The sequence below is a fragment of the Saccostrea echinata genome, unplaced genomic scaffold, assembly GCF_033153115.1.
Source record: "Saccostrea echinata isolate AGI-Se365-2 ecotype Australia unplaced genomic scaffold, CSIRO_AGI_Sech_v1 ptg000020l, whole genome shotgun sequence".
Taxonomy (NCBI): Eukaryota; Metazoa; Mollusca; class Bivalvia; order Ostreida; family Ostreidae; genus Saccostrea; species Saccostrea echinata.
In genome coordinates, this window is record NW_026889769.1 from 1,693,102 (window position 1) to 1,716,605 (window position 23,504).

A 23,504-nucleotide genomic window follows, 5' to 3' on the forward strand; every position below is an offset into this window, starting at 1 on the left:
TTTGTAGTTTGCATTTGTGCAATTTATTTTTAGTAAAAGTAACTTGGAGTCCATAATTATACACTTAGTAATAATACTTGAATTTATATTAAAATTGATACTGAATTCAATATTTAAAACAAAAAAAATTACAGTGTTTTTGCCCTTGAGTTAAAAGCATTCCTATGGAACTTTCTATAAATATAATAATACTCTGTCTTTCCATACAATGAGGTATGAATATAAATGTACACCGATAGTAAATATATTCTTCAAACCAGACACATCTGGTATAAAAAAATTCTGATCTAAAGGAGAGGGTATAATTTATAAAAGTGATCAATATTTGGTTCCAAAATATAAGGATTGCACAAAATTTTGTATTGCACAAATTTTGTTAACAAAAATTACACTGTACACTAGTTTCATGTAGATGCTACAATTCATTAAACTAGTTTTATTTTTTTAAATCACATTTTACCAATGATTATTACATTGATAAAAGATCCTGGCCCATAAAAAGATTTTCAAACGAATTCTGAAGTATGAAGTGTTTCTAAGTGCTTTGTTCCTTAATACATTGATATGTGGTCAATTCCTTCCTATTTTGATTTATTGGATCCTCACAGTTGAACAGAGAGGATCATTTATAATTTTCTCATGGATTTCAATAAACAATGGAACATAGGTGACGTAGTCTAGAAAATCCACATAACCTTTTCCCTCTCTGTTGAACTTGCCCATGACCTAAAGGTGGGAAAAAGAGATGGAATAAATAACACTCTATAACCTAAAGGTGTGAAAAGAGATGGAATAAATAACACTATATCTAAAGGTGTGAAAAGAGTTGAAATAAATAACACTCTATAACCCAAAGGTGTGAAAAGAGATGAAATAAACAACACTCTATAACCTAAAGGTGTGAAAAGAGATGAAATAAATAACACTCTATAATCTAAAGATGTAAAAAGAGATGGAATAAATAGCACTCTATAGCCTAAAGGTGTGAAAAGAGATGGATTAAATAACACTCTATAACCTAAAGGTGTGAAAAGAGATGGAATAAATAACACTCTATAACCTAAAGATGTGAAAAGAGATGGAATAAATAACACTCTATAACCTAAAGATGTAAAAAGAGATGGAATAAATAACACTCTATAACCTAAAGGTGTGAAAAGAGATGGAATAAATAATACTCTGGTGTACAACATGAAATGCACATATCATTTATTGGGAAGTTTCTAAGTTCAATATGCAGTCAGAATATTTAATTTCTATCCCTATAGTGTGATTTTATGCTCCAATTACAAGTTTCTGGAGAATATTATATATATATATTTCTTTAATGCTTACATAACTGGTCAGTTCAGGTGACAGACCCCCTGCGGTGAGCTCCACTGCCAGACTTGAGGCCAGGGCATTTCCAAAAGGAACTGAATCCCCCTCATCCAGTAGCTGAAACAGCTCCTAAACCCCAAAATCAAATGTGTCAAAATAATTTTACCTCCTATAATTAAAATTATTATTTTTGACGTAATATTAAGGTGCTGTACTGTAGCAATTCTGATATAGACAAGGCTCATAGCTGCAATGCTCTATTAAACTAATATTAATCATTCTCCAAAACTATACACAGTTGTACCTAACTTACATTTAAGAAGTGAAGAGTACATGTAATACATGTACTCAAATAAACAGTCAAAACAAAAGAAGGGAATAGGCTTAAACGGTTCGAACACTTCCTTGAAAGTAAAACTTATAAGGACACTTGCACTGGGCTAATGTTTGAACCAAATAAGACAACTAAATCACACTAGCTATATATTTTTAGTAACAACAACTTAAATACAGAATGTTACTTGTTTTCACGTGACATATCATGGTAAAAAACGTGAATTAGGAAAAGCAAAGATTTTTGACCAAAACATCATGGCTTCAGCACAGGTAAGCTGCAAAATAATTTGTAGGGTAAACAAATCATCATAAGCTACAAACCTTTGACCTGTTCAATCTCACATCTAAAGATTCATAGTCATTGCTCTGTCTTTTCCAGCCTTTCTCTTTGTTTAGGAGCTCTCTAATAACAGGACTGTAAAAGAAAGGAATAAATTATATAATCCTCACTATCTGTCTTTATATAAACAGCTTTTAATACACTTGCAAAATCATAGATCAAGTTGTATAAAAGAACTATTCCCAAATTTTATCTTCTTTTTCCATTTTTTTTTTATACAACTAAAACTGTAGACATGATTTTTTTTTCCCAAGGACATTCAAGCAGGAAAAAGCAAATTCAAAGAATTGTGGTCCCCCGCTTTCATTGTCTTCGTGGTTAGGATGCAATTTTTTTAAGGCATATTATACAATTATGGACTTCAGTGTATGATGATATGTGGTTATAAGGACCCATGTCAAGTGAAATTGACCAAAGACACAGAGAGTGATAGCGACTGAGCTTGTGAGGACACAGAAAGTGATAGCGACCGAGCTTGTGAGGTTGCTATCACTTTCTGTCTGAGGTCCATTATAGTTATATTATATAATCACTCAAAGTGAATAATCTAACACAGTCCTAACTGAACAGACTTGGCTGTCATTAAGTCACAATGGTAAAAACATCTTCTTATATTATGATGTCACATTCTACGTAATTTTGGTGCAGCCAAACGCTGAGTCGAGCGATATCATATCACAGATAATGCACATGTGAAAAAAATAGGAAAGCCTTATCTCTTTGGAGCAAAAGTTATGGCCAAAGTTAAAATTTTTGATAACTAGGTCAAACTTCTAGGTCAAGGTCATAAAGTCAAAAATGATATATCTTTCTGAAAGGTGTTGTCATAGGTAATGTACATCTTAAAGTCCTATCTTCTCTCATTCAAAAGTTATTATCAATGAAAAATTAATTTGAAAAAGACTGCAGGTTAAACTTCAAGGTCACAAAGTCAAAAACTAGAGTAGATTCAGAAGAGTCTTGAAACAGGTAATGCACATGTCAAACGTAAATGCCCTAATCTTCTCTCAATCAAAAGTTATCAGCAATGTTCAAATTTTTGAAAAATAAGTCAAACTTCAAGGTCAAGGTCTTGGGGTTGAAAATCATTGTACATTTGGAAATGCTTGTCACAGGTAATGCATGTGTCAAATATGAATGCACTATCTTTGCTCCTTCAAAAGTTAGCAGCAATGATAAAATGTTTGAAAATTAGATCAAATGGTCAAGGTCATGGGTCTAATATCATAGCACACTTGGAAAAATTTTGACACAGGTAACGCACTTGTCAAAGATGAACACCCTATCATCTTTCATTCAAAAGTAATCACCAATTTAATTTTTTTTTAATTAGGTCAAACTTCAAGGTCAAGGAAATGAGGTCAAATATCAAATCATATTTGGAAACTTTTTGACGCAGGTAATGCACTTGTCTAAAAGGAACACTCTATCATCTCTCATTCAGGAGTTATCACCAATGTTAAAATTTTTGAAAATTTGGTCAAACTTGAAAGTCAAGGTCACAGGATCAAAAATCATAGCATGTTTGGAGACTTCTTGTCATAGGTAATGCACATGTCAAATATGAAAGCCCAATCTTTTCTCATTCAAAAGTTATAACTAATGTTAACATTTTTGAAAAGTGGGTCAGGCTTCAAGGTCATGGGGTTAAAATTCATAGTCTATTTGGAAAAGTCTTTCACAGGTAATGTACACGTGAAATATGAAAGCCCTATCTTGTCCCATTTGAAAGTTATGACAAAGGTTAAAGTTTCTTAAAAGTTTTGAAAAGTAGGCCAAACTTCAAGGTCAAGGTCACTAGGTCAAAAATCGTAGTATGTTTCGAAAGGCCTTATCTGAGGTAATTACATGTGAAATATGAAAGCTCTATCTCTTCTCATTCGAAAGTTATATCCAAGGTAAAAGTTTGTTAAATTATTTGAAAAGTAGGTCAAACTTCAAGATCAAGGTCACAGCATCAAAAATCATAGTCTGTTTGGGAAGGTCTTGTCATAGGTAATGTACAGGTGAAAGATGAAAGCCTCATCTCTTCTCGTTCAAAAGTTATGACCAAGGTTAAAGTTTTGTGACAGATAAACAGACAGACTGACAGATGAATGGGATTTATTGTCCCCTCGCTTTTGCGAAAGCGGGGACAAAAATATGAAATTTATATCTAGGTCACTCTTCATTTTAAATAAATATTTCAATTTCAAAAAAATACTTCATGGAAAGATACAAGTAGGGTACAAACTGTGTCTATGTCATGACTAGGATTCTAAGATGAGGATGTCTATACTTGACTAAAATTAATGTTCACATCACCAGGTCACTGAGAACACCTCCAGTGTCTGTGTATATTACCGCTATGAACACTTACTCCATGTGTGTGATCCGCTCTGATAAAGCTGCTATAACACAGAACAACTTAAAGTTGATCTTCCTCCTTCCTGTCAAATTTAATATCTAAAGAAAAAAGTACATTTACCATTAAAAATGTTTAAAATTTCACAAGTCTCTACAAATCAGTTATAATCATATGCTTTTTTCACATTAATATTGTTAAAACTGTCCTAATCGGATTAATATCCCTCATAGGCCACATAAAGAAAGAGTATATTTTGATAGAGAACTCTACTTTCTTTGTAAAAAAAAATTTACAGTGTACTGCAAATTGCAATGACCTGTGTCATTCTGAAATGTAACTGGTTGAGGGTTGTAATAACTGGTCATAAGAAACCTCTGTGTTAATATGTACAATATGACCATCCACATTCCTAGCAGAGTGAAGTTTTAACTTCACTGTCACGTAAACTTGATGTATACAAATGACTATCATGACAGACCTCTTCATCACAAGCAACCTTTGTGCCAAGTATGACCTCCATATTCAAAGCCTTCAAAATTTGGCCCTTTGGATCTCTCTGACCTTGAAGTCTAAATGACTTTTGTTCACGGTCTTTACAAATTCTATGATCATAATCAACCCTGTAGGCAAGCATGATCTTCTAAAGTTATCCCATTACATAATTCATTTTTTAAACAAAATTTTAACTTCAAGTGAAGTTGATCTTATCCAAATGACCACAGTAGATAGTAGTTACATACCCACAAATTTTAAACAAAAATTTTAAGTAGTTTTTGAGATGATCTCTGGCCAAAAATATCTATGGACAGATCAAAGTAATTCCAGTACTGTAGAGCACCAATTTTTCATGACACTTTATTTCCGCAAGAAATTTATTTAGTATATATTATTAAGACATAATTTTGCAAATTTCAGTTAGTGTTTTATATAATCTTTGATAACAAAATAAAAATAGAATAAAATTTTTGTGAGCAGAGGGTCTTATGTAAAGATGCAAAAATAAATTTCTCACAATTAAAATGTGTTTTACAGTATCCCCCCCCCCCCACCCCACTTTGTTTGTAGAAGGTAATATGATAAATACTAAAGAATACACAGTGGTATATAGACCCATACTCACATGGTACAGATAACTAAATTCATTCTGTGACAACAAGTTGTGATTAACAATCTGCAAAGCTCCCTCTAGTTCTTCTTTATTCATTTCTACATCCTACAAGATTAAGTCAACAAAATTTTAAAGGAGAAATCCTACAGTGAACTGGATTAATTACAGTGTGTCTCCAGCTTTAGAACATATATGTATACACTTCCATTGCAAGGTATAAAAAGGTCCCAGCTGTCATCTATCACAGTCTCATTTCTACTAGAGTAAAACACACTTATAATGAAGAGCCAGGAACGGATGATTTTGATTCATTATAAACCTAATTCATTATATCCATTAAGTTCACAGTATATTTTTAAACCACAGGGAATGGAAATCATTTCACTGTAAGCGTCAATTCATAATAAGCGTGTTCACTATAAGCGTGTTTTACTGTATTGGAGTATGAGCTGTACACTTACTGGGTCGGGGTGGAGCGTTTTATACAGAAAACTCTGTTGTCTTCTGAATTCTCGGGGTTTATTATTGTCATTCTGAGCCTCAAAGAACAGCTCCATGCAGTACATTCCTATGATATTCTTCTCACCTGCAAAAATGTTCAGACATTGATAATACGACAAAAACACACACACAAAAAAAAAAAAAAAAAAAAAAAAAAAAAAAAAAAAAACTCACACACACACCAAAAAAAAAACCCAAACAAACAAAACCCCCCAAAAGGACAAAATACAACAATAGGCCCATGGGCCACAGCGCTCACCTGAGTAACTTTGGCCTTGCTGTTTTTCACCTGATCCCCCCCCCCCCCCCCGTAGTACTAATTGTGGTCCTGCCCTACCCCCAAGGGTCATGATTTGAACAATTTACAATCTACACTACCCAAGAATGTTTCCACATTAGTTTCAGCTTTTCTGGCCCAGTGGATCTTGAGAAGAAGATTTTTACTACATATTTCAATGTAAAACTTGGATTCCCTATTGTGGCCCTGCCCTACCTCCAGGGGTCATGATTTGAACAATTTAAAATCTACACTATCCAAGGATGCTTCCAAATAAGTTTCAGCTTTTCTGGACCACTGGTTCTTGAGAAGAAGATTTTTAAAGATTTTTACTACATATTTCAATGTAAAACTTGGATTCCCTATTGTGGCCCTGTCCTACCTCCAGGGGTCATGATTTGAACAATTTAGAATCTACACTACCCAAGATGCTTCCACATAAGTTTCAGCTTTTCTGGCCCAGTAGTTCTTGAGAAGAGGATTTTTAAAGATTTTTACTACATATTTCAATGTAAAACTTGGATTCCCCATTGTGGCCCTGCCCTACCCCCTGGGGTCATGATTTGAACAATTTAGAATCTACACTACCCTAGGATGCTTCCACATAAGTTTCAGTTTCTCTGGCCCAGTGGTTCATGAGAAGAAGATTTTTAAATATTTTTACTACATATTTCAATGTAAAACTTGGATTCCCTATTGTGGCCCCACCAACCCCTGGGGGTCATGATTTGAACAATTTACAATCTACACTACCCAAGGATGCTTTCAAATAAGTTTCAGCTTTTCTGGCTCAGTGGTTCTTGAGAAGAAGATTTTTAAAGATTTTCACTATATATTTCAATGTAAAACTTGAATTCCCTATTGTGGCCCTGCCCTACCCCCGGGGGGGGGGCATGATTTGAACAATTTACAATCTACACTATCCAAGGATGCTTCCAAATAAGTTTCAGCTTTTCTGGACCAGTGGTTCTTGAGAAGAAGATTTTAAAGATTTTTACTACATATTTCAATGTAAAACTTGGATTCCCTATTGTGGCCCCGCCCTACCCCCTGGGGTCATGATTTGAACAATTTAGAATCTACACTACCCCAAGATGCTTCCACATAAGTTTCAGCCTTTCTGGCCCAGTAGTTCTTGAGAAGAAGATTTTTAAATATTTTTACTACATATTTCTATGTAAAACTTCGATTCCCTATTGTGGCCCTGCCCTACCCCTTGGGGTCATGATTTGAACAATTTAGAATCTACACTACCCCAAGATGCTTCCACATAAGTTTCAGCCTTTCTGGCCCAGTAGTTCTTGAGAAGAAGATTTTTAAATATTTTTACTACATATTTCTATGTAAAACTTCGATTCCCCATTGTGGCCCTGCCCTACCCCCTGGGGTCATGATTTGAACAATTTAGAATCTACACTACCCTAGGATGCTTCCACATAAGTTTCAGTTTCTCTGGCCCAGTGGTTCTTGAGAAGAAGATTTTTAAATATTTTTACTACATATTTCAATGTAAAACTTGGATTCCCTATTGTGGCCCCACCAACCCCCGGGGGTCATGATTTGAACAATTTACAATCTACACTACCCAAGGATGCTTTCAAATAAGTTTCAGCTTTTCTGGCTCAGTGGTTCTTGAGAAGAAGATTTTTAAAGATTTTCACTATATATTTCAATGTAAAACTTGAATTCCCTATTGTGGCCCTGCCCTACCCCCGGGGGGGGGCATGATTTGAACAATTTACAATCTACACTATCCAAGGATGCTTCCAAATAAGTTTCAGCTTTTCTGGACCAGTGGTTCTTGAGAAGAAGATTTTAAAGATTTTTACTACATATTTCAATGTAAAACTTGGATTCCCTATTGTGGCCCCGCCCTACCCCCTGGGGTCATGATTTGAACAATTTAGAATCTACACTACCCCAAGATGCTTCCACATAAGTTTCAGCCTTTCTGGCCCAGTAGTTCTTGAGAAGAAGATTTTTAAATATTTTTACTACATATTTCTATGTAAAACTTCGATTCCCTATTGTGGCCCTGCCCTACCCCTTGGGGTCATGATTTGAACAATTTAGAATCTACACTACCCCAAGATGCTTCCACATAAGTTTCAGCCTTTCTGGCCCAGTAGTTCTTGAGAAGAAGATTTTTAAATATTTTTACTACATATTTCTATGTAAAACTTCGATTCCCCATTGTGGCCCTGCCCTACCCCCTGGGGTCATGATTTGAACAATTTAGAATCTACACTACCCTAGGATGCTTCCACATAAGTTTCAGTTTCTCTGGCCTAGTGGTTCTTGAGAAGAAGATTTTTAAATATTTTTACTACATATTTCAATGTAAAACTTGGATTCCCTATTGTGGCCCCACCAACCCCCGGGGGTCATGATTTGAACAATTTACAATCTACACTACCCAAGGATGCTTTCAAATAAGTTTCAGCTTTTCTGGCTCAGTGGTTCTTGAGAAGAAGATTTTTAAAGATTTTCACTATATATTTCAATGTAAAACTTGAATTCCCTATTGTGGCCCTGCCCTACCCCCGGGGGGGGGGGGGGGGGGGGGGGGGGGCATGATTTGAACAATTTACAATCTACACTATCCAAGGATGCTTCCAAATAAGTTTCAGCTTTTCTGGACCAGTGGTTCTTGAGAAGAAGATTTTAAAGATTTTTACTACATATTTCTATGTAAAACTTGGATTCCCTATTGTGGCCCTGCCCTACCCCCTGGGGTCATGATTTGAACAATTTACAATCTACACTACCCCAAGATGCTTCCACATAAGTTTCAGCCTTTCTGGCCCAGTAGTTCTTGAGAAGAAGATTTTTAAATATTTTTACTACATATTTCTATGTAAAACTTCGATTCCCTATTGTGGCCCTGCCCTACCCCTTGGGGTCATGATTTGAACAATTTAGAATCTACACTACCCCAAGATGCTTCCACATAAGTTTCAGCCTTTCTGGCCCAGTAGTTCTTGAGAAGAAGATTTTTAAATATTTTTACTACATATTTCTATGTAAAACTTCGATTCCCTATTGTGGCCCTGCCCTACCCCTTGGGGTCATGATTTGAACAATTTAGAATCTACACTACCCCAAGATGCTTCCACATAAGTTTCAGCCTTTCTGGCCCAGTAGTTCTTGAGAAGAAGATTTTTAAATATTTTTACTACATATTTCTATGTAAAACTTCGATTCCCTATTGTGGCCCTGCCCTACCCCTTGGGGTCATGATTTGAACAATTTAGAATCTACACTACCCCAGGATGCTTCCACATAAGTTTCAGCTTTCCTGGCCCAGTGGTTCTTGAGAAGAAGATTTTTTAATGACCCCACCCAATTTTTGTATTTTCTTGATTATCTCCCCTTTGAAGGGGACTTGGCCCTTCAATTTAACAATTTAAACTCCCCTTCACCCAAGGATGCTTTGTACCAAGTTTGGTTTAAATTGGCCCAGTGGTTCTTGAGAAGAAGTAAAAAATGTGAAAAGTTTACAGACGGACGGACAGACGGACGACGGACAACGGGTGATCAGAAAAGCTCACTTGAGCTTTCAGCTCAGGTGAGCTAAAAATGTAACAAAACACTAATTCATTCTTATTGTTAAACTTCACACCATAAGGATAGAAGACATCATAATAATATCTTTGAGATACTATACTAACATAAAGAGTCTCCAAGTACATTGTACACATTCAAAGTAAACAGAGTTACTGCCCTTACCTTCTAGTTGTATCAATCTGTCTTCAATATTGGCTAGTTTTTCTGTACATCTCTCTATCTCACAGTTTAGCTGGTGTTGAGCAGGTTCCTTCATAAGCTTACATAGAAGGCAAAAATACCTATACATCAACAACTTTGACAAAGAAAAGAACTTTTTTTCCTTTGCATTACATTGATTAATCACTTTATCATTATTGTATCATTTTGAACAAAAAAGTTCTGATTTTTTTCTGAAGTCTTCAAATAAAGAAGATAATCATATCTTTACTTACTGTATCATATACTGTAACCCAACTTTTATTCACATGTGGGAAATTTCCACAAGTTTTGTGACTTTCTTTTACATGCAATTATTTCTCACAGCAAACCTATTACTTCATTGGGTATTTACGTTGAATGTTTCTTAATAGTTGCGGATAGATTTAAAACTGACACATTGCGAATAAATGTTTTCATAAATAATAGTTGGTTTACAGTACATGGGTTAACATTTGTCTCAAATAGTATAAACACGCAATACTGTAAATATCTGGTAGTACTACACACTAGCTTATAAAGGCACTTAAGAGGACAAACAAGTACAGTGGAGCCTCATTTATCCGGACGCTTTGGTTCCCAGTCAATTTGTCTGGATATGTGAAGCGTCCGGATACCTGAATTGCCTTGATTTTAGATATATGGCCTTTCATACCATTGGCAATAGTAAAGAATGTTGCTTTGTATCAAATATGTTATATTGTTTAAATACTTTAATATAAGTTAGTACTTATCAATACTTGTTTAAATAAATAAAAAAAAGATATTTTATAAATTTATCAAATCATAGAATGCATTTTGCGCACAAAATACTGTGCATAAAAAAACTCCGATGTCATGTCTATAAATACATAAAACCATGTTACGACTGTATTCTAACAGTGAAAGAAATATATTTACCGACTATGACAAAATTATCCTAGACTTATAAAATTATTTCCCTTAATTAATACATATCTAAACCATGTTAGAGAAGCGAGAATCTCGTGCGTACCTATTGACATACAATTAGCCTTGCCGCAAGCCATTGATAACAGGTCGCAGGGGATCATCTTTTAAAACAAATAGCCAGACCAGTGTTTTTACAACAATTCACACCCAAATCAAAAAGTTTGAGCAGACTTGACAGACAAGTTAAAAAATTATCGTCCGGATAAATGAACCAAAATATAACGTAAAAATGAGACAAAATAACGTTAAAAAATTTCATTTCCATGAAAAATCGTCCGGAAACTGAAGTGTCCGGATATCTGAAGGTCCACTGTATATCATTAAAATTTACTGATACCAACCTTTTTGAGCAATTTGTCCTCAATCCTACTGACAATGACATCATCAGTGATGTCAGCTCGGGACAAAATGACCTTGGCTGGAACTTCCTCCTGTTCTACCTTGTTCTTCTTTTTCTAAAAATAGCAAATGTGGGGTCAAATTTATCATACAGCAGGATGTGTAAAGCTCTACAATAAAACTCAGTTATAGCAAAGTTCTAGGGACCTGTGAATTTGCTATATCCATACTTCGTTAAATCCATATATAGAACTCCTTTGAGTATATTTAGCCAATTTACAATATTTACATTTGCAAATGTTTTCTTTTATATAACACTATTAAAAGCAACGCGTATCTATATCCGTATAAACACGGGTTCCTCGCGTCATAAACGTTCGACGTAATTTCTCAGTGACGTCATAAAGGGTCGACGAGCAATCAATAGATCAAACTTGTGCCGTTGAGTTTGAAAAAATAAAACATTTCACGCGTTAAAGGTTATAATCAGGCTAATATATGATATGAATAAGTCACAAATGTAAATATAAGTAATAAGGTATCATTTTTAAACATCTATCGGGATATAAATACGGGTTGGTACGAGCTCAAATTTACCATAAAGCCCTTCGGGCTTTATGGAATTTGATCTCGTGACCAACCCGTATTTATATCTCGATAGATGTTTAAAAATGATACCTTATTTCTTAAATATACATGTACATTTTTTTGGATTTAGTATGACTACTGAATATGTTCAAGGGAATATTAAATACAAAACTTTAAACCTTGGTGAAGGTTTTTTGATGAAAAATACTTATGAAAACAAAAAATAGAGTCAGTATCATATTTCACATTTTTCCATCAATAAAAATTTGTAATAAAAGATGTAAATGTCATTATTTTCACCCTCTATGGGACATAAAATCAATTCATTATATCTGTAATTTAAATAAATCAGCTGAGTTCCTCATTATACTGTAAAATTTTACGAGGAATTGTTCAGAATTTTACTGGGGATCCCCAAATACTTCGCTATATTCTTGAACTTTGCTTTATTCATGTTCATACTAAATGAGTTTTACTGTATTTATAACCAGGACTCACAAAAAGGGCAGAAAATCATGCTAATTTAGACAATTTAATACATGTACTGGAGTTGGTACCTTTTTCTTTTTGCTTTTTTTCTCTTTCTTCTTGAAATGGACAGAGGTGATGTCTGGTACTAGTTTTCGTGCCCTCTCAGCTAATTGTTGAATTCTTTTTGCTGCAAGTATGAAAAAAAAATTTTCAAGTGAACAAGTTAAAATTAAAAAAAAATCAATACATCTCAGGAATATACCAATATACAATATTTATCAAATCTATGTATTCAAAAACTTTCCTAGTTGTTTAGTTAAGACTAATATTCCCATATTCTTACATTCCAGAAGGTTAAGATCCTCTGCCAGTTGTCTATGTTTGCCATCCAACATCTCCAGAGTATAGCAGATCTTCTCCAAATACTGCTCCGGTTCACTCAGTGCCTACAACAACAACAAAAATATGTCCATGTTCCTACACTGTATTATATCAATATGATTGGCTAACTTTGACCTTTACTTACAGGTCGCGGAGGGTCCTGACCTCGACTAATCAGTACAAGGTCATGGAACATGTTCAGTTCGTGGTTCCCCCAGCTGGTTCCTTCTGTGACTGGCATCCCCGTGGTGGGGGAGAGAGGGTGGGCCCGCTCATACCTCTCAGGTTGACTAGACACAATGTTTTTGTAGATTCTCTCATAGTAAGGCAGTCGATCCTTGCTGTTAGGGAAGAAAAATTTTATACATAAAAAATTGACAAAGGTTTCTTACATTCAACATATGGGATGCATAGTCTTCTCCATCTTGTCTGAATAATGAGCAAGTCAATCAACACAAGATGCATCTTTGACTTAAGATAATAACTGGTAACTATGGTGGTATTTTATGATGATTTTTAATTCTTTTTTTTTTTTGGTTTGGGATGAATTTCCTTGAAGTTTATTTTTACCTAATGATGCAGTATTTTGCCAGGAAGTCTAGGGGATCCTTCATCTGCCGAATTTCCTCTGTTGTGACAGGTGCTTCTGCAGATGGCACTCTCTTCTTTGGTAGTGATTTCCTATGTTAGTATTTCAAAGGAGTATAAGGGTATGAATATAGAAGACAGCATGTAGAACATAACAATAGTGAGTGCTGTATAAGTAAAGCATTACATTTTGAGATTAGTTGGTACTAAATGTTTGAGAAAGAATTTTACAGGTCTAAAATCCCTTTATGGAGCAGATAATTTATATCCATGAATATTTTTGAAAGAGATGCTAATATTGCAGAAATAATTCTCAAATGTAAGATATATTAAAAAAAAAATCGCAAATTATGAAAAAGGTGAAGATAAGAAACAGTAATCAATCTCAAATTTCGTAAAAAACAAAACAAATTTGTGAACAGGGCATGAAAGTATGAACCCTGAAAACTCCAGAAATGGTAGAAATTAAACATGATGAGATTTCTTAAGTTTCAAGTTTAATACAAATACAATGTGCCCAACTTCAAACAGGATGGGTCATTAATTTCTAACTCTAAAGGACATACGCAACGTACCTTACCTACTGATAATTTTTCGAGATATTCTTAATTTACGATTATAGTGCCATCAGATGTTCGTAGACAAAAAATCAGCATGTGTTACCTGGGGTTTTGAAAAGATATCAATTGATGGAAATTCTTGTATAATTCAAAGAAAAATATACAAAAATTACTAAACATATATTCTAGATGTTTTGTTTATCCAAACTTTTTTTAGAAGAAGTGTACAATAGCATATATAGACATTAAAATGTAGCACACAGTTCCTTTAAGTATTGGAACTCTTCAAATCCAGGGAAAAAGACAATAAAGTTCAAACTATGTTGCATATGTCCTTAAAATAAGGTTAACTATCCCTGCAAAAAATAAAAGGTACAGAAAAAAAGAAACATTTTTGATGAAATAATGTACTTTCCTAAATGACTGGGACTTACTTTGTGATAGTTGGAGGTTTGCTTTTCTTTGGGGGAGGAGGAATGGCATCTTTAATTTTGGGCATAACCTGGATAGGCTCAAAGGGTTTCCGGTTGTCAACTTTAGGTTTCTTCTCCTGAAGAACAAGGAAAAAAGTGGTAGTCAACATATAAGAGTGAGAAAGAAGAGAGACAGACAGAGAGCAACCTAATCTGACTGGTGTCTTCATGCCAACTGTGTAATAACAATATCTAAAGTACTTTTTCCATTAAAAGTAAAGCATCCTATAAAATACATGTGGTTTAATATGCCATACACTAAAACACATTGCCTCTGTAGAGTTTTCCAATAACACAGTTGCCAATATACTTTTGTTATATTTTTGAACTATTTCTATTGTTATTCTAACACAACTGTCATATTAGAACTATTTATACCTTTTTCTCCTCCGTAATCTCAGGGAGGGGTGGTATGTCCACTGGGGGTAGGTCTGTAATCTTTGGGGTGGGAGTGGGTACATGTTCGGGGGTGGGTTCTCTAGATTTAAGGGTGACCTGGACCTCCTCAACCACAGGTTCTGGAGACTTGGGAGTGATGCTCTGCAGAAATACAAACACTTTCTTAAATTTCAAAATTTTAATTTTGGTTATGTTTGCAGATATTCTTTTTTAAATAATCTGAACAATCAATTAGTACATAATCCTAAAATGTGTACAAAGGTTTTGGATGTTTAGAAAAAATAAGACAACAATGAAGCTTGACAAAGCCTGTAATATTTTTTCTGAAGAAGTTACCCACCCTGACAGGAGATGGGGGTTTCTTGGGAACTTCCTTCCTTGTTTTCTTTGGACGCTCTTTTTTTGGTTGTTCTACAATGGGTGTGGCTAATGAAGGCAAAGTACCTTCATCAACTACCATCCACCAGAAAAAAAGAAGCAGATTAACTAGTCCACTACCAAGCAGTGCATGTGTCCTTATCATAAATAAACTGTGTCCAATTTAACTGAGTGGTACAGAGTAGTTCAAAGACACCAGTACATGTTACATGAAAATGCATTGTGCCATAATTATAAGTAAAAGCAATGTACTTGTGTATATAAGAATAATATAAGAAGTTTTATTAATATTAATCTTACTATTATTTGTACTGTGCATATCTTGTTATACTTTCATATAGGGCTGGGACGATACAACATTTTCTATATCGATACGTATCACGATATTTGAGCCACGATACGATATGTATCATGATATGTTGATTTAGTTTGTTTTTTTTTGTATTGAAATGAACAAAACATTTCTTCAAAAATAAGAATAATATATTCAAAGAAATTGTATATCTGTTGTAAAACAAAATTATTTTACACAAGTGGTGTTTATTATTATGTACATTGTATTTCATAATTATATTTATATTTTGCTTATTTATATTACATATTTAACCCAAACTGTGAGGTAAACAAAGAAAAACATAAGTCAGAATTTTTTTTTGCGATATTTCGATATTTCTTCATATGTATTGATATGCGTATCATCCTGACATTGAATCGATATTATCGATATCTCGATATATCGTCCCAGCCCTACTTTCATAAAAAGCTAAGTCTAAATATATCTACATATATACATGTACATGTACTGAGAAAATACACAATTAGGAAGAAAATAGGAGATCTTTGTACATGTATTTCTACGCAATTTTTGTATGTTTGATATATGTACATTAATTAGCCAATTAAGACCACAAGAATATTTATGTGCAGGGGCCTTCTACAATGTACATGTAACTTCTGATTAATATAATTTGCATAACTACAAAGGATTCATGCCTATGAAACTTCTGTTTTACTTTAACAAAAGAAGTCTTAAAATTGATATACTAATAGTGAAAGCAATATACTAAAATTTAAATAAAAATGAAATTAATTATAATGGCTATGCATACACATCATAATGCTTTTCTGTAAAATAATTTCTAGCTATAAAACAAATTTAAATTAATTCAGATAATAAATTTATACCAATATCAGCAGAACTATAAAGGTTTCACATCTTATTATGTTAAAACTTCCTAGAAATAAATTACATTACTTCTTTTAGATACACATCAAATCTTCGACAATACTTTACTTGTAAATTTTACTTAAATTAACCTGTCATTTATACAGTGTTATGCAACTATAAAAATCAACATACCTGGTGAAATAGGCTTCTGCAAAGGCGGGGAGAGAACTTGCTCTTTAAAAACAAAAAAAAATTAATTTATTAATACTGGAACATTAGCAAAAGCAAAAACACACACACAAAGGTCTTTATTCTAGATAACATGATTAAGCTAAAACTTCAAATCCCTGGCAAATTAATCAATCTACCATTAGATATAATGCAAATACTGTACCACTGCCCATTTTCCCTAAATTTGATTCTAAACAAGAAGGTTAGCCTTACCATTGTCATTTTGCTGTTGTGCAGATTGTTTTAAAATGATTTCATGAGAGGAAATATCTGGAACTCTGACAAATTTTCCAGTAGACATCTCACTTATCAACTAACAATTTTACCAGTTAACTCCCTTTAATGCTCAAATGTTCACAAGAGTTAGTTCCCATTACTGGCACTTCCCTTTTTAGCTAATTATGCTCACACATTTAAAAACATTCCTCAGAATCAGACTTGATTTTATAGTAGATGAATGAGATTAAATGCCCTCCATTTGCTACTTAATAACACAAGATATGATGTACAGATCAAATCATCCAAAAATAAGTAGAGTAAAGAAACTAGATTCCATTGTAGTCCTTAATTGATTCAAAAATTTCCATGAAGCATATGCTTGAAATTCATTCATGATATAAAGTTACCAGTTTAAAATCCATCAAATTGATTTAAATCCATTTTATTAAATACCCCATTGAAAGAAAAGATCCATGCATATAGTGTCAGTTTAGTGAATTAAATGCATTGAAGATCACTGTGTGTTCATAACCCTACTTTTGTATTACTGTCTTCTTTTGATGTTATCACTTCAAATCCAATAAACTTGATAATGGTCTCCTTTGTAAATCAATTGGGGGACATTACAAATTGCCAAATTTAATCACAGATCACTGTTTCAAAGAGTTTAAAGTGCATCAGCGAATGGGTATATATTTCTCTGATTTATTTGAAGTATTTTAATCCATTTATAAGAATTTATTGCAGTTTTAGACTTAGTTCCAAAAGGTTTATTTGTGAAAAAAAAATTCTTTTTATTGCTAAATGATAAACATTTAAGCCTAAAAATCTTACTAATCTTCATGCATAAAACAAATTAAAGTGTCAAGCACAGAAAATATTTTGGCATTACAGATATAATTAATTTTTTTAAAATGCAAGTGCTCTCTGCAGGAGACAAATTTCAAATCTAACTACCCCCTCAATCAATACAACAATAGAATTATCATAAAAATAAAAAGATTATCAATTTAAATTTCAGTTTTCCCTTTCAGAATTGTTTTAAGCTATGAGCCATACAGCCATATGTATGTGGACATACATAATTTATATGAAAGTTTCAAATATCAGATTTATTAATTCAGTTATCATTTACACTGAAAATTTTTATTTGTCACTCCAGTGTGTACTGTAACTCAATAACTTTGTTTAGAAAAATTGAGAGTGCAACCAGTTTAATTATAAAATCATACAAGTGAATTAGGGTCAAAATTAGTGAACTATTTTCTGACAATATATACATAAGGAGATTAATATCTGTATAGTTGAAAACTTACAAAGTGATTGAATAAAACATGAGTAAAGAAAGTCAATTAAAATTTCTTTTGCAATAGACACCTAGAGAATTTACTGAAAATGCTTCGGTTTATCGTCTTTGTTACGACTTTAAATAACACAAAAGATTGCCTGACTGTAAGACAATAACACTCATGTTATGACAACATGTCACCTAGTATCATCAGGTAAACATTTGAATGGTAATGGAAACAATTCAATTGCACACTCTTATACTGGAAGTACTCATATTGGGATATCACTACAATGAATCGACAAAACCCCATCTTAAATGTGTAAATTTGCTAAATCAGCTGACTGATTAACCTCTGGTTGATTAACTGACCTTTACTAATTTAGACCACAATTAATGAGTTATCTGATTAATAACTGTGTCAGAATGAGACAACACTTTGTGTGCTGGTGAATGACTGAATTATTATAGAATTGAGAGAATCACTAGGAGTCATTCTAATATACACATAGACATACATTTCAAATCTTCACCAGGAAAAGTCAATCATATGATTAGCAAAAGCATTTTACTGTAAAATCACTCATTTTTGTGTGGGTATTAATTTTCATTTTTTCATGATTTGAAGAGACCCCCAAATTCATGTCCTCCACGAAATAATAACTTAAGTATAAAGTGTGTCTACCAAATACAAAATTAAATCTCAATAAACCAAGTTTTGTCCTAAAACCATGAAAACTGGATCCCTCAAAATAAGTGATTGTACAGCACTTAGTCTCATACTTCAAATGAGAACTTTATTTTGCATAATAATGTGAAACTGTCTGTTTGCATAAATATCATTCTAGCAAACATTTTTATCATTAAAGATTGTATACAACAGTAGCCAGCATTCGTGAAAATTTGTCTCACTTATAAATACCAAATTACTATGGAGCTCAAATAAGGTGTTGTAAAAATCTGGTGATTTACTGTATTATATACCTTGATGGTGAATCAGAAATAATTTCTCATTGAGTAGTGTCCTCAGAGGACATATAAACAAGCATACATTATCTTTGTTTCTTGAATCTGAAGTGAAAGAGAGGACTCCTCTCTTTCACTTCAGATTCCAGAAACAAAGATATGCTTGTTTATACACAGGGGCAGAAAACTAGGTAATAATCCCAACTTATCTGTTTAAAAAGACCAACCATGACCTGATATAACTCCTTTACTTACACATTTACTCTAAACATACAAGAAATCTCCTTCTCTTTGTGACAGGAAGTTCAACTGAAAATTCATTTGATAAATCTGTAAATCTATTGAAATTAAAAAAAATTATCCAGTGAAAATATCCAAGTCTTCAGTTTCATAACAATCATTGTTCTTTTTCCATTAGTTTTTTAAGACAAAAAAGAAAACTATTTTTTCATAATATTTCAGCACTAAGTACTTTGATCATCTTCAAACAGCTTGATGCACGAAATGCATTTATCGACAAAATGCATATCGACATTACTATATCACTTAGATGTACAGAATAAATAGGTGAAATAACATGTGAGCCCTCAATGTTTCAATTCATAAAATCTGCTGGCATTATCATGTCATATTACTGCAGTAGACAATATGTACTGATTTAACACATCTACATTTTTTCATCATTTTACAGTTTTTTTTTTAAATTCTTACACTGACTCAATATGTCTCCTTTAAGATGAAAAAAGTTTGCAAAAAAAATAGAATGCCAAGTGAAAGTCATTTACATAAAACACTCTTGTAATGTCAGTAGACTAACTACAGTAACACACACTTATAACAAAGTGCCAGGGATGGATGATTTTGCTTCATTACATGTATATATAAGCATAATTTGTCATATCCATTAAGTTTACAATATATTTTAAAGTCAAGGGTAATGAAAATCATTTCGCTTTTAGCGTGAATTCATTAAAAGCTTATTTGCTAGAAGTGTGTTTTACTGTATACTACAGTCTACAGGACATGAACATTTGAATATGTCCACCGACTGCTTTAATCAGTGCATCTAGGTAAATAAGTGGACCATCCACATGGACTCAAATTAATCAGTAACTTGTGGAGAATTTCTGTGGACTCAGACTAAGTCTACTTTAAATTCTCTAAATTCATGATAATGAAAGCTTACCTTTGAGATTCAGACTAGTTTCCTCCTCTATCAAACTGTAACTTGTCACCTCTGGGGTGAATTCCCAGATTTTGGTGCCAGTTTTCCTAAAGCTTACTTCTTTTTTGAATAATGTGTGTGGACTCGTGATTAATCGAGTTCCTGAGTTAGAAGTCTTTTCCCTCTCCATGGACCTTAAGTCCGAAGGAGTCCGTTTGATGATGGGTTCAAACTGAGTCATGGTTTTCACTTTAATTGATTTGTTCCATAATTAAAATACATGTATTACAATATGTAGCCAGAAGGTTCCCTGGATAATTAGTACTGATGAGTAACTCAGCATGAAAAATAATGCACTTCCTTTTCACATCTTTATGGAAAACTTCCAAAGACTTAACTAAATTTGCACAAGTTTGTAGCACCTTAATTTCCCACAGCTATTAATTGAATGCCCAATAATAGCTCGATAGTCATTTAGTCAAGCCTATCTGCTTATCACCTTACAGAACATCAGATGTAAACATTTAAAACACGATAGATCAAATTTAACACCTCATCACCAGTGATCCCGTAACAAAAGATAGAATCAAACAATCATATCATCCACACTTATTCACAAAGTCAACCTAACCAAATGCCAAGTTCTAAAGCCATAAAAATTTTATCATAAGACACATCCAAACAGAGTGCCACTGAATTCCAAATGGTCTTACAAATGGTATACCTCATATTTGCTATCAACTTTGGGAGACCTTTAAACATGTCACCAAGTAATTTTTCACTTTTTGTTCATGCGAAAGGAATTACAATCAATAAAATTCTTTTCATATAGACAGTTTATCATTTATAATCCTATGAAATTATTTTTCCAGCAGGGGGTTCATACATTTGTTTAAGACCAAATAATGCAATCTGAACACCATTTGACAGTATCAGCTGGACACATGTAAATTTATTTAGACAAGTTAGAATGATCAAGTTGTTACTGGAGAGAATGAAAGAATTAAAGATAATGGGATTACAAATATACAAGTGTGATCTTTTATGTACAGTTTGTCTTTCCAGTTCCTATGTAAATACACAGATATAAATTGTTCTTTTAATGACTTCATTATTGTTCTAAGGTCAGACGACATGTTCCTGAAATACATGTTTTGTATACCTGGTATTATATCAAATATTATTCATAATTGTCATTCTCTTGTGATTTCTAAATTGTTTTCAATGTTTTAAAAAATAAGTACACCAAAAATTGTTACATTGGCAATTCAAAAGATTACCCATAAGGATTATATAAGAAATATCACCCTCTGGTATTTTGCCCAAATGCTTGGCAAGGCACCTCAATTTTTGGTGAGGAAACTTCTTTAAGTAGTGATACTTCAATGACAAATTCTTGGGAAAAATTATATATTTTCAAGGAACGTGTCGTCTGGCCTTAAATTCAGGATTAATATATTTATAGATCATCTCTACTTCTCCATCCTTTTAATGCCTTAAGAAAATAACCTCTTGATCCCTTAAACAGATGTGATCAACTTCCAATTTTCTTTTTCAAATCTTTTTTATTTTTATAAATTAAAATAATTTATTTTTCTTGTAAATTCTATAGAACAAAGTACAATGATCTGTGTTTATATACTTTGTTTTTGAAGACAGAAATATGCATGGTACAATTGTATTAGATTTAGAGAAAAAAAGAAGAAGCTAAAACTCATTTAAATAATCTTTTCCTTCAGATCCAACAAGTGTAAAACTTTTCTTCTTTTCCATCATTTGTGTAGAATATTTTATAAGTGATATCACACCCCCTAATTTTAATGTCTATCCTCATTATATTGATATTCAGTCAAATCTGGTTATCTACAACTCAAAAGGACTAGTATAAAATTTTTAGATACCTGAAGATTTGAGATAAAAAAAGAAAAAAAAAGAAAAAGTGATTGGGACTTCCAAATCACTTCAACATATCCATGGTATTCAAGATATTGGTGTTTGAGATACTGAAGTTCAAAAGTTCAACTGTATTTTAACCATAGAATATTATTCGTATCTTTCAAAATAACATGAAATTGTAGATCATAAAGAATTTAAAAAAAACACTAAACTGCAACTCAAACAAACACCCCTCTCCCCAAAAGCTAAAGAAAGATATCCACTGTAGAGAAGTATTAGGGTTTACACATGCTTTATATCTGTATTTGGATACTCAATACATACACAGTTTAGATACAAGTGGCTGATTGTTGTCCATGTAGAAAAAAACTTATTAAAACACCATACAGGTTAAAGTACAATACATCACTCATATTTTGTGAGATTTTTTGTGCATTTGTATTCATTCATAAGAAATACTTTTTGCATACCATTCTTACAATAAATAATAAAATCATGGGATATTCATTTTTGCATTAAAATAATCTAGCAATATTACACAAAATAAAGTACACTGTAATCTTAAATGAAATACAAATAACAGTAAATAAATATACTTCACACTTTTCTAAACTGATGCATACCTGCTTCAATCAAAGCTGGAGATTTCAGTGGCAGTTCTTGTGCAGAATCTGAAATGAGAAAAAAATAAAATCCATCATCATATACATGTATTTTTATAATCAGAAAATGGAACATGAAACTATTTATATATAAATAAATATTGACTAATTATTGTATACCAAATGAAATAAAGATAACATATGAAGTATTTTCTAAACAAGTCTAGAAATAAATTAATATTCAAAATTATTTTAAAACAAAAACTTTACAAGGATCATTTTAAATTCAATAAATAAAAAAAGTGTGAATAAAAAAAGAAAACACAGAACAGCAGCTTAAACAAAATTTTCAATTTACCAACCTGCCATGCTCAAACAGGGATAAAATCAACAACTCAAAAACATGAGAAATAACAAACACACATATTAAGTAAATGAAAACCCATAAACTAAAGAAAATGAACAAAGAAAAATTAAATATTGAGAACAAAATTGTTTCACAAAGCCACTCCTGAACATAATTAAAAGCAATCTCACACATGGCTAGTGGCCTAAAAATTCCTTTGTTTCTCAGATTACCCAACAAAATAAATATGAAGAACTTAATACATTCTGTTTTTATTCAAATCAAAACCTTAATATAAATACAGGATCTAATGTTAACTCCTGAAAATTAGATTTAAAAACTAGTCTAGGTTTCATTGTACTTATACATGTAAAACAGGAAGTATCTGCACTTCTCATGAAATGCTTGATATAATCTCTATCACATGATAATTTTAATGTGACAAAAGGAACTTTATCATTTATAAATTACATCATAAAAAAAGTATGCATACAAAATTTC

At 32.7% G+C, this 23,504-nt stretch overlaps 1 protein-coding gene across 1 annotated transcript in view; it reads right to left on the reverse strand.

Annotated features, from left to right (window-relative positions):
• Positions 1-551: 551 nt before the first annotated feature.
• LOC133189823 (uncharacterized) overlaps positions 552-23,504 on the reverse strand; it is a 43,276-nt gene continuing 20,323 nt past the window's right edge. The window contains exons 15-31 of the mRNA XM_061325216.1: positions 22,679-22,726; positions 16,483-16,524; positions 15,085-15,197; positions 14,724-14,885; positions 14,307-14,422; positions 13,295-13,405; positions 12,870-13,065; positions 12,687-12,789; positions 12,430-12,530; positions 11,287-11,400; positions 9,959-10,055; positions 5,913-6,037; positions 5,464-5,556; positions 4,356-4,441; positions 1,978-2,071; positions 1,336-1,449; positions 552-726 (exon numbers count right to left, since the gene is read on the reverse strand). Coding sequence (XP_061181200.1) covers positions 592-726; positions 1,336-1,449; positions 1,978-2,071; positions 4,356-4,441; positions 5,464-5,556; positions 5,913-6,037; positions 9,959-10,055; positions 11,287-11,400; positions 12,430-12,530; positions 12,687-12,789; positions 12,870-13,065; positions 13,295-13,405; positions 14,307-14,422; positions 14,724-14,885; positions 15,085-15,197; positions 16,483-16,524; positions 22,679-22,726 — 1,850 coding nt within the window. The 3' untranslated portion in view covers positions 552-591. The remainder of the gene's footprint in view (positions 727-1,335; positions 1,450-1,977; positions 2,072-4,355; positions 4,442-5,463; positions 5,557-5,912; positions 6,038-9,958; positions 10,056-11,286; positions 11,401-12,429; positions 12,531-12,686; positions 12,790-12,869; positions 13,066-13,294; positions 13,406-14,306; positions 14,423-14,723; positions 14,886-15,084; positions 15,198-16,482; positions 16,525-22,678; positions 22,727-23,504) is intronic.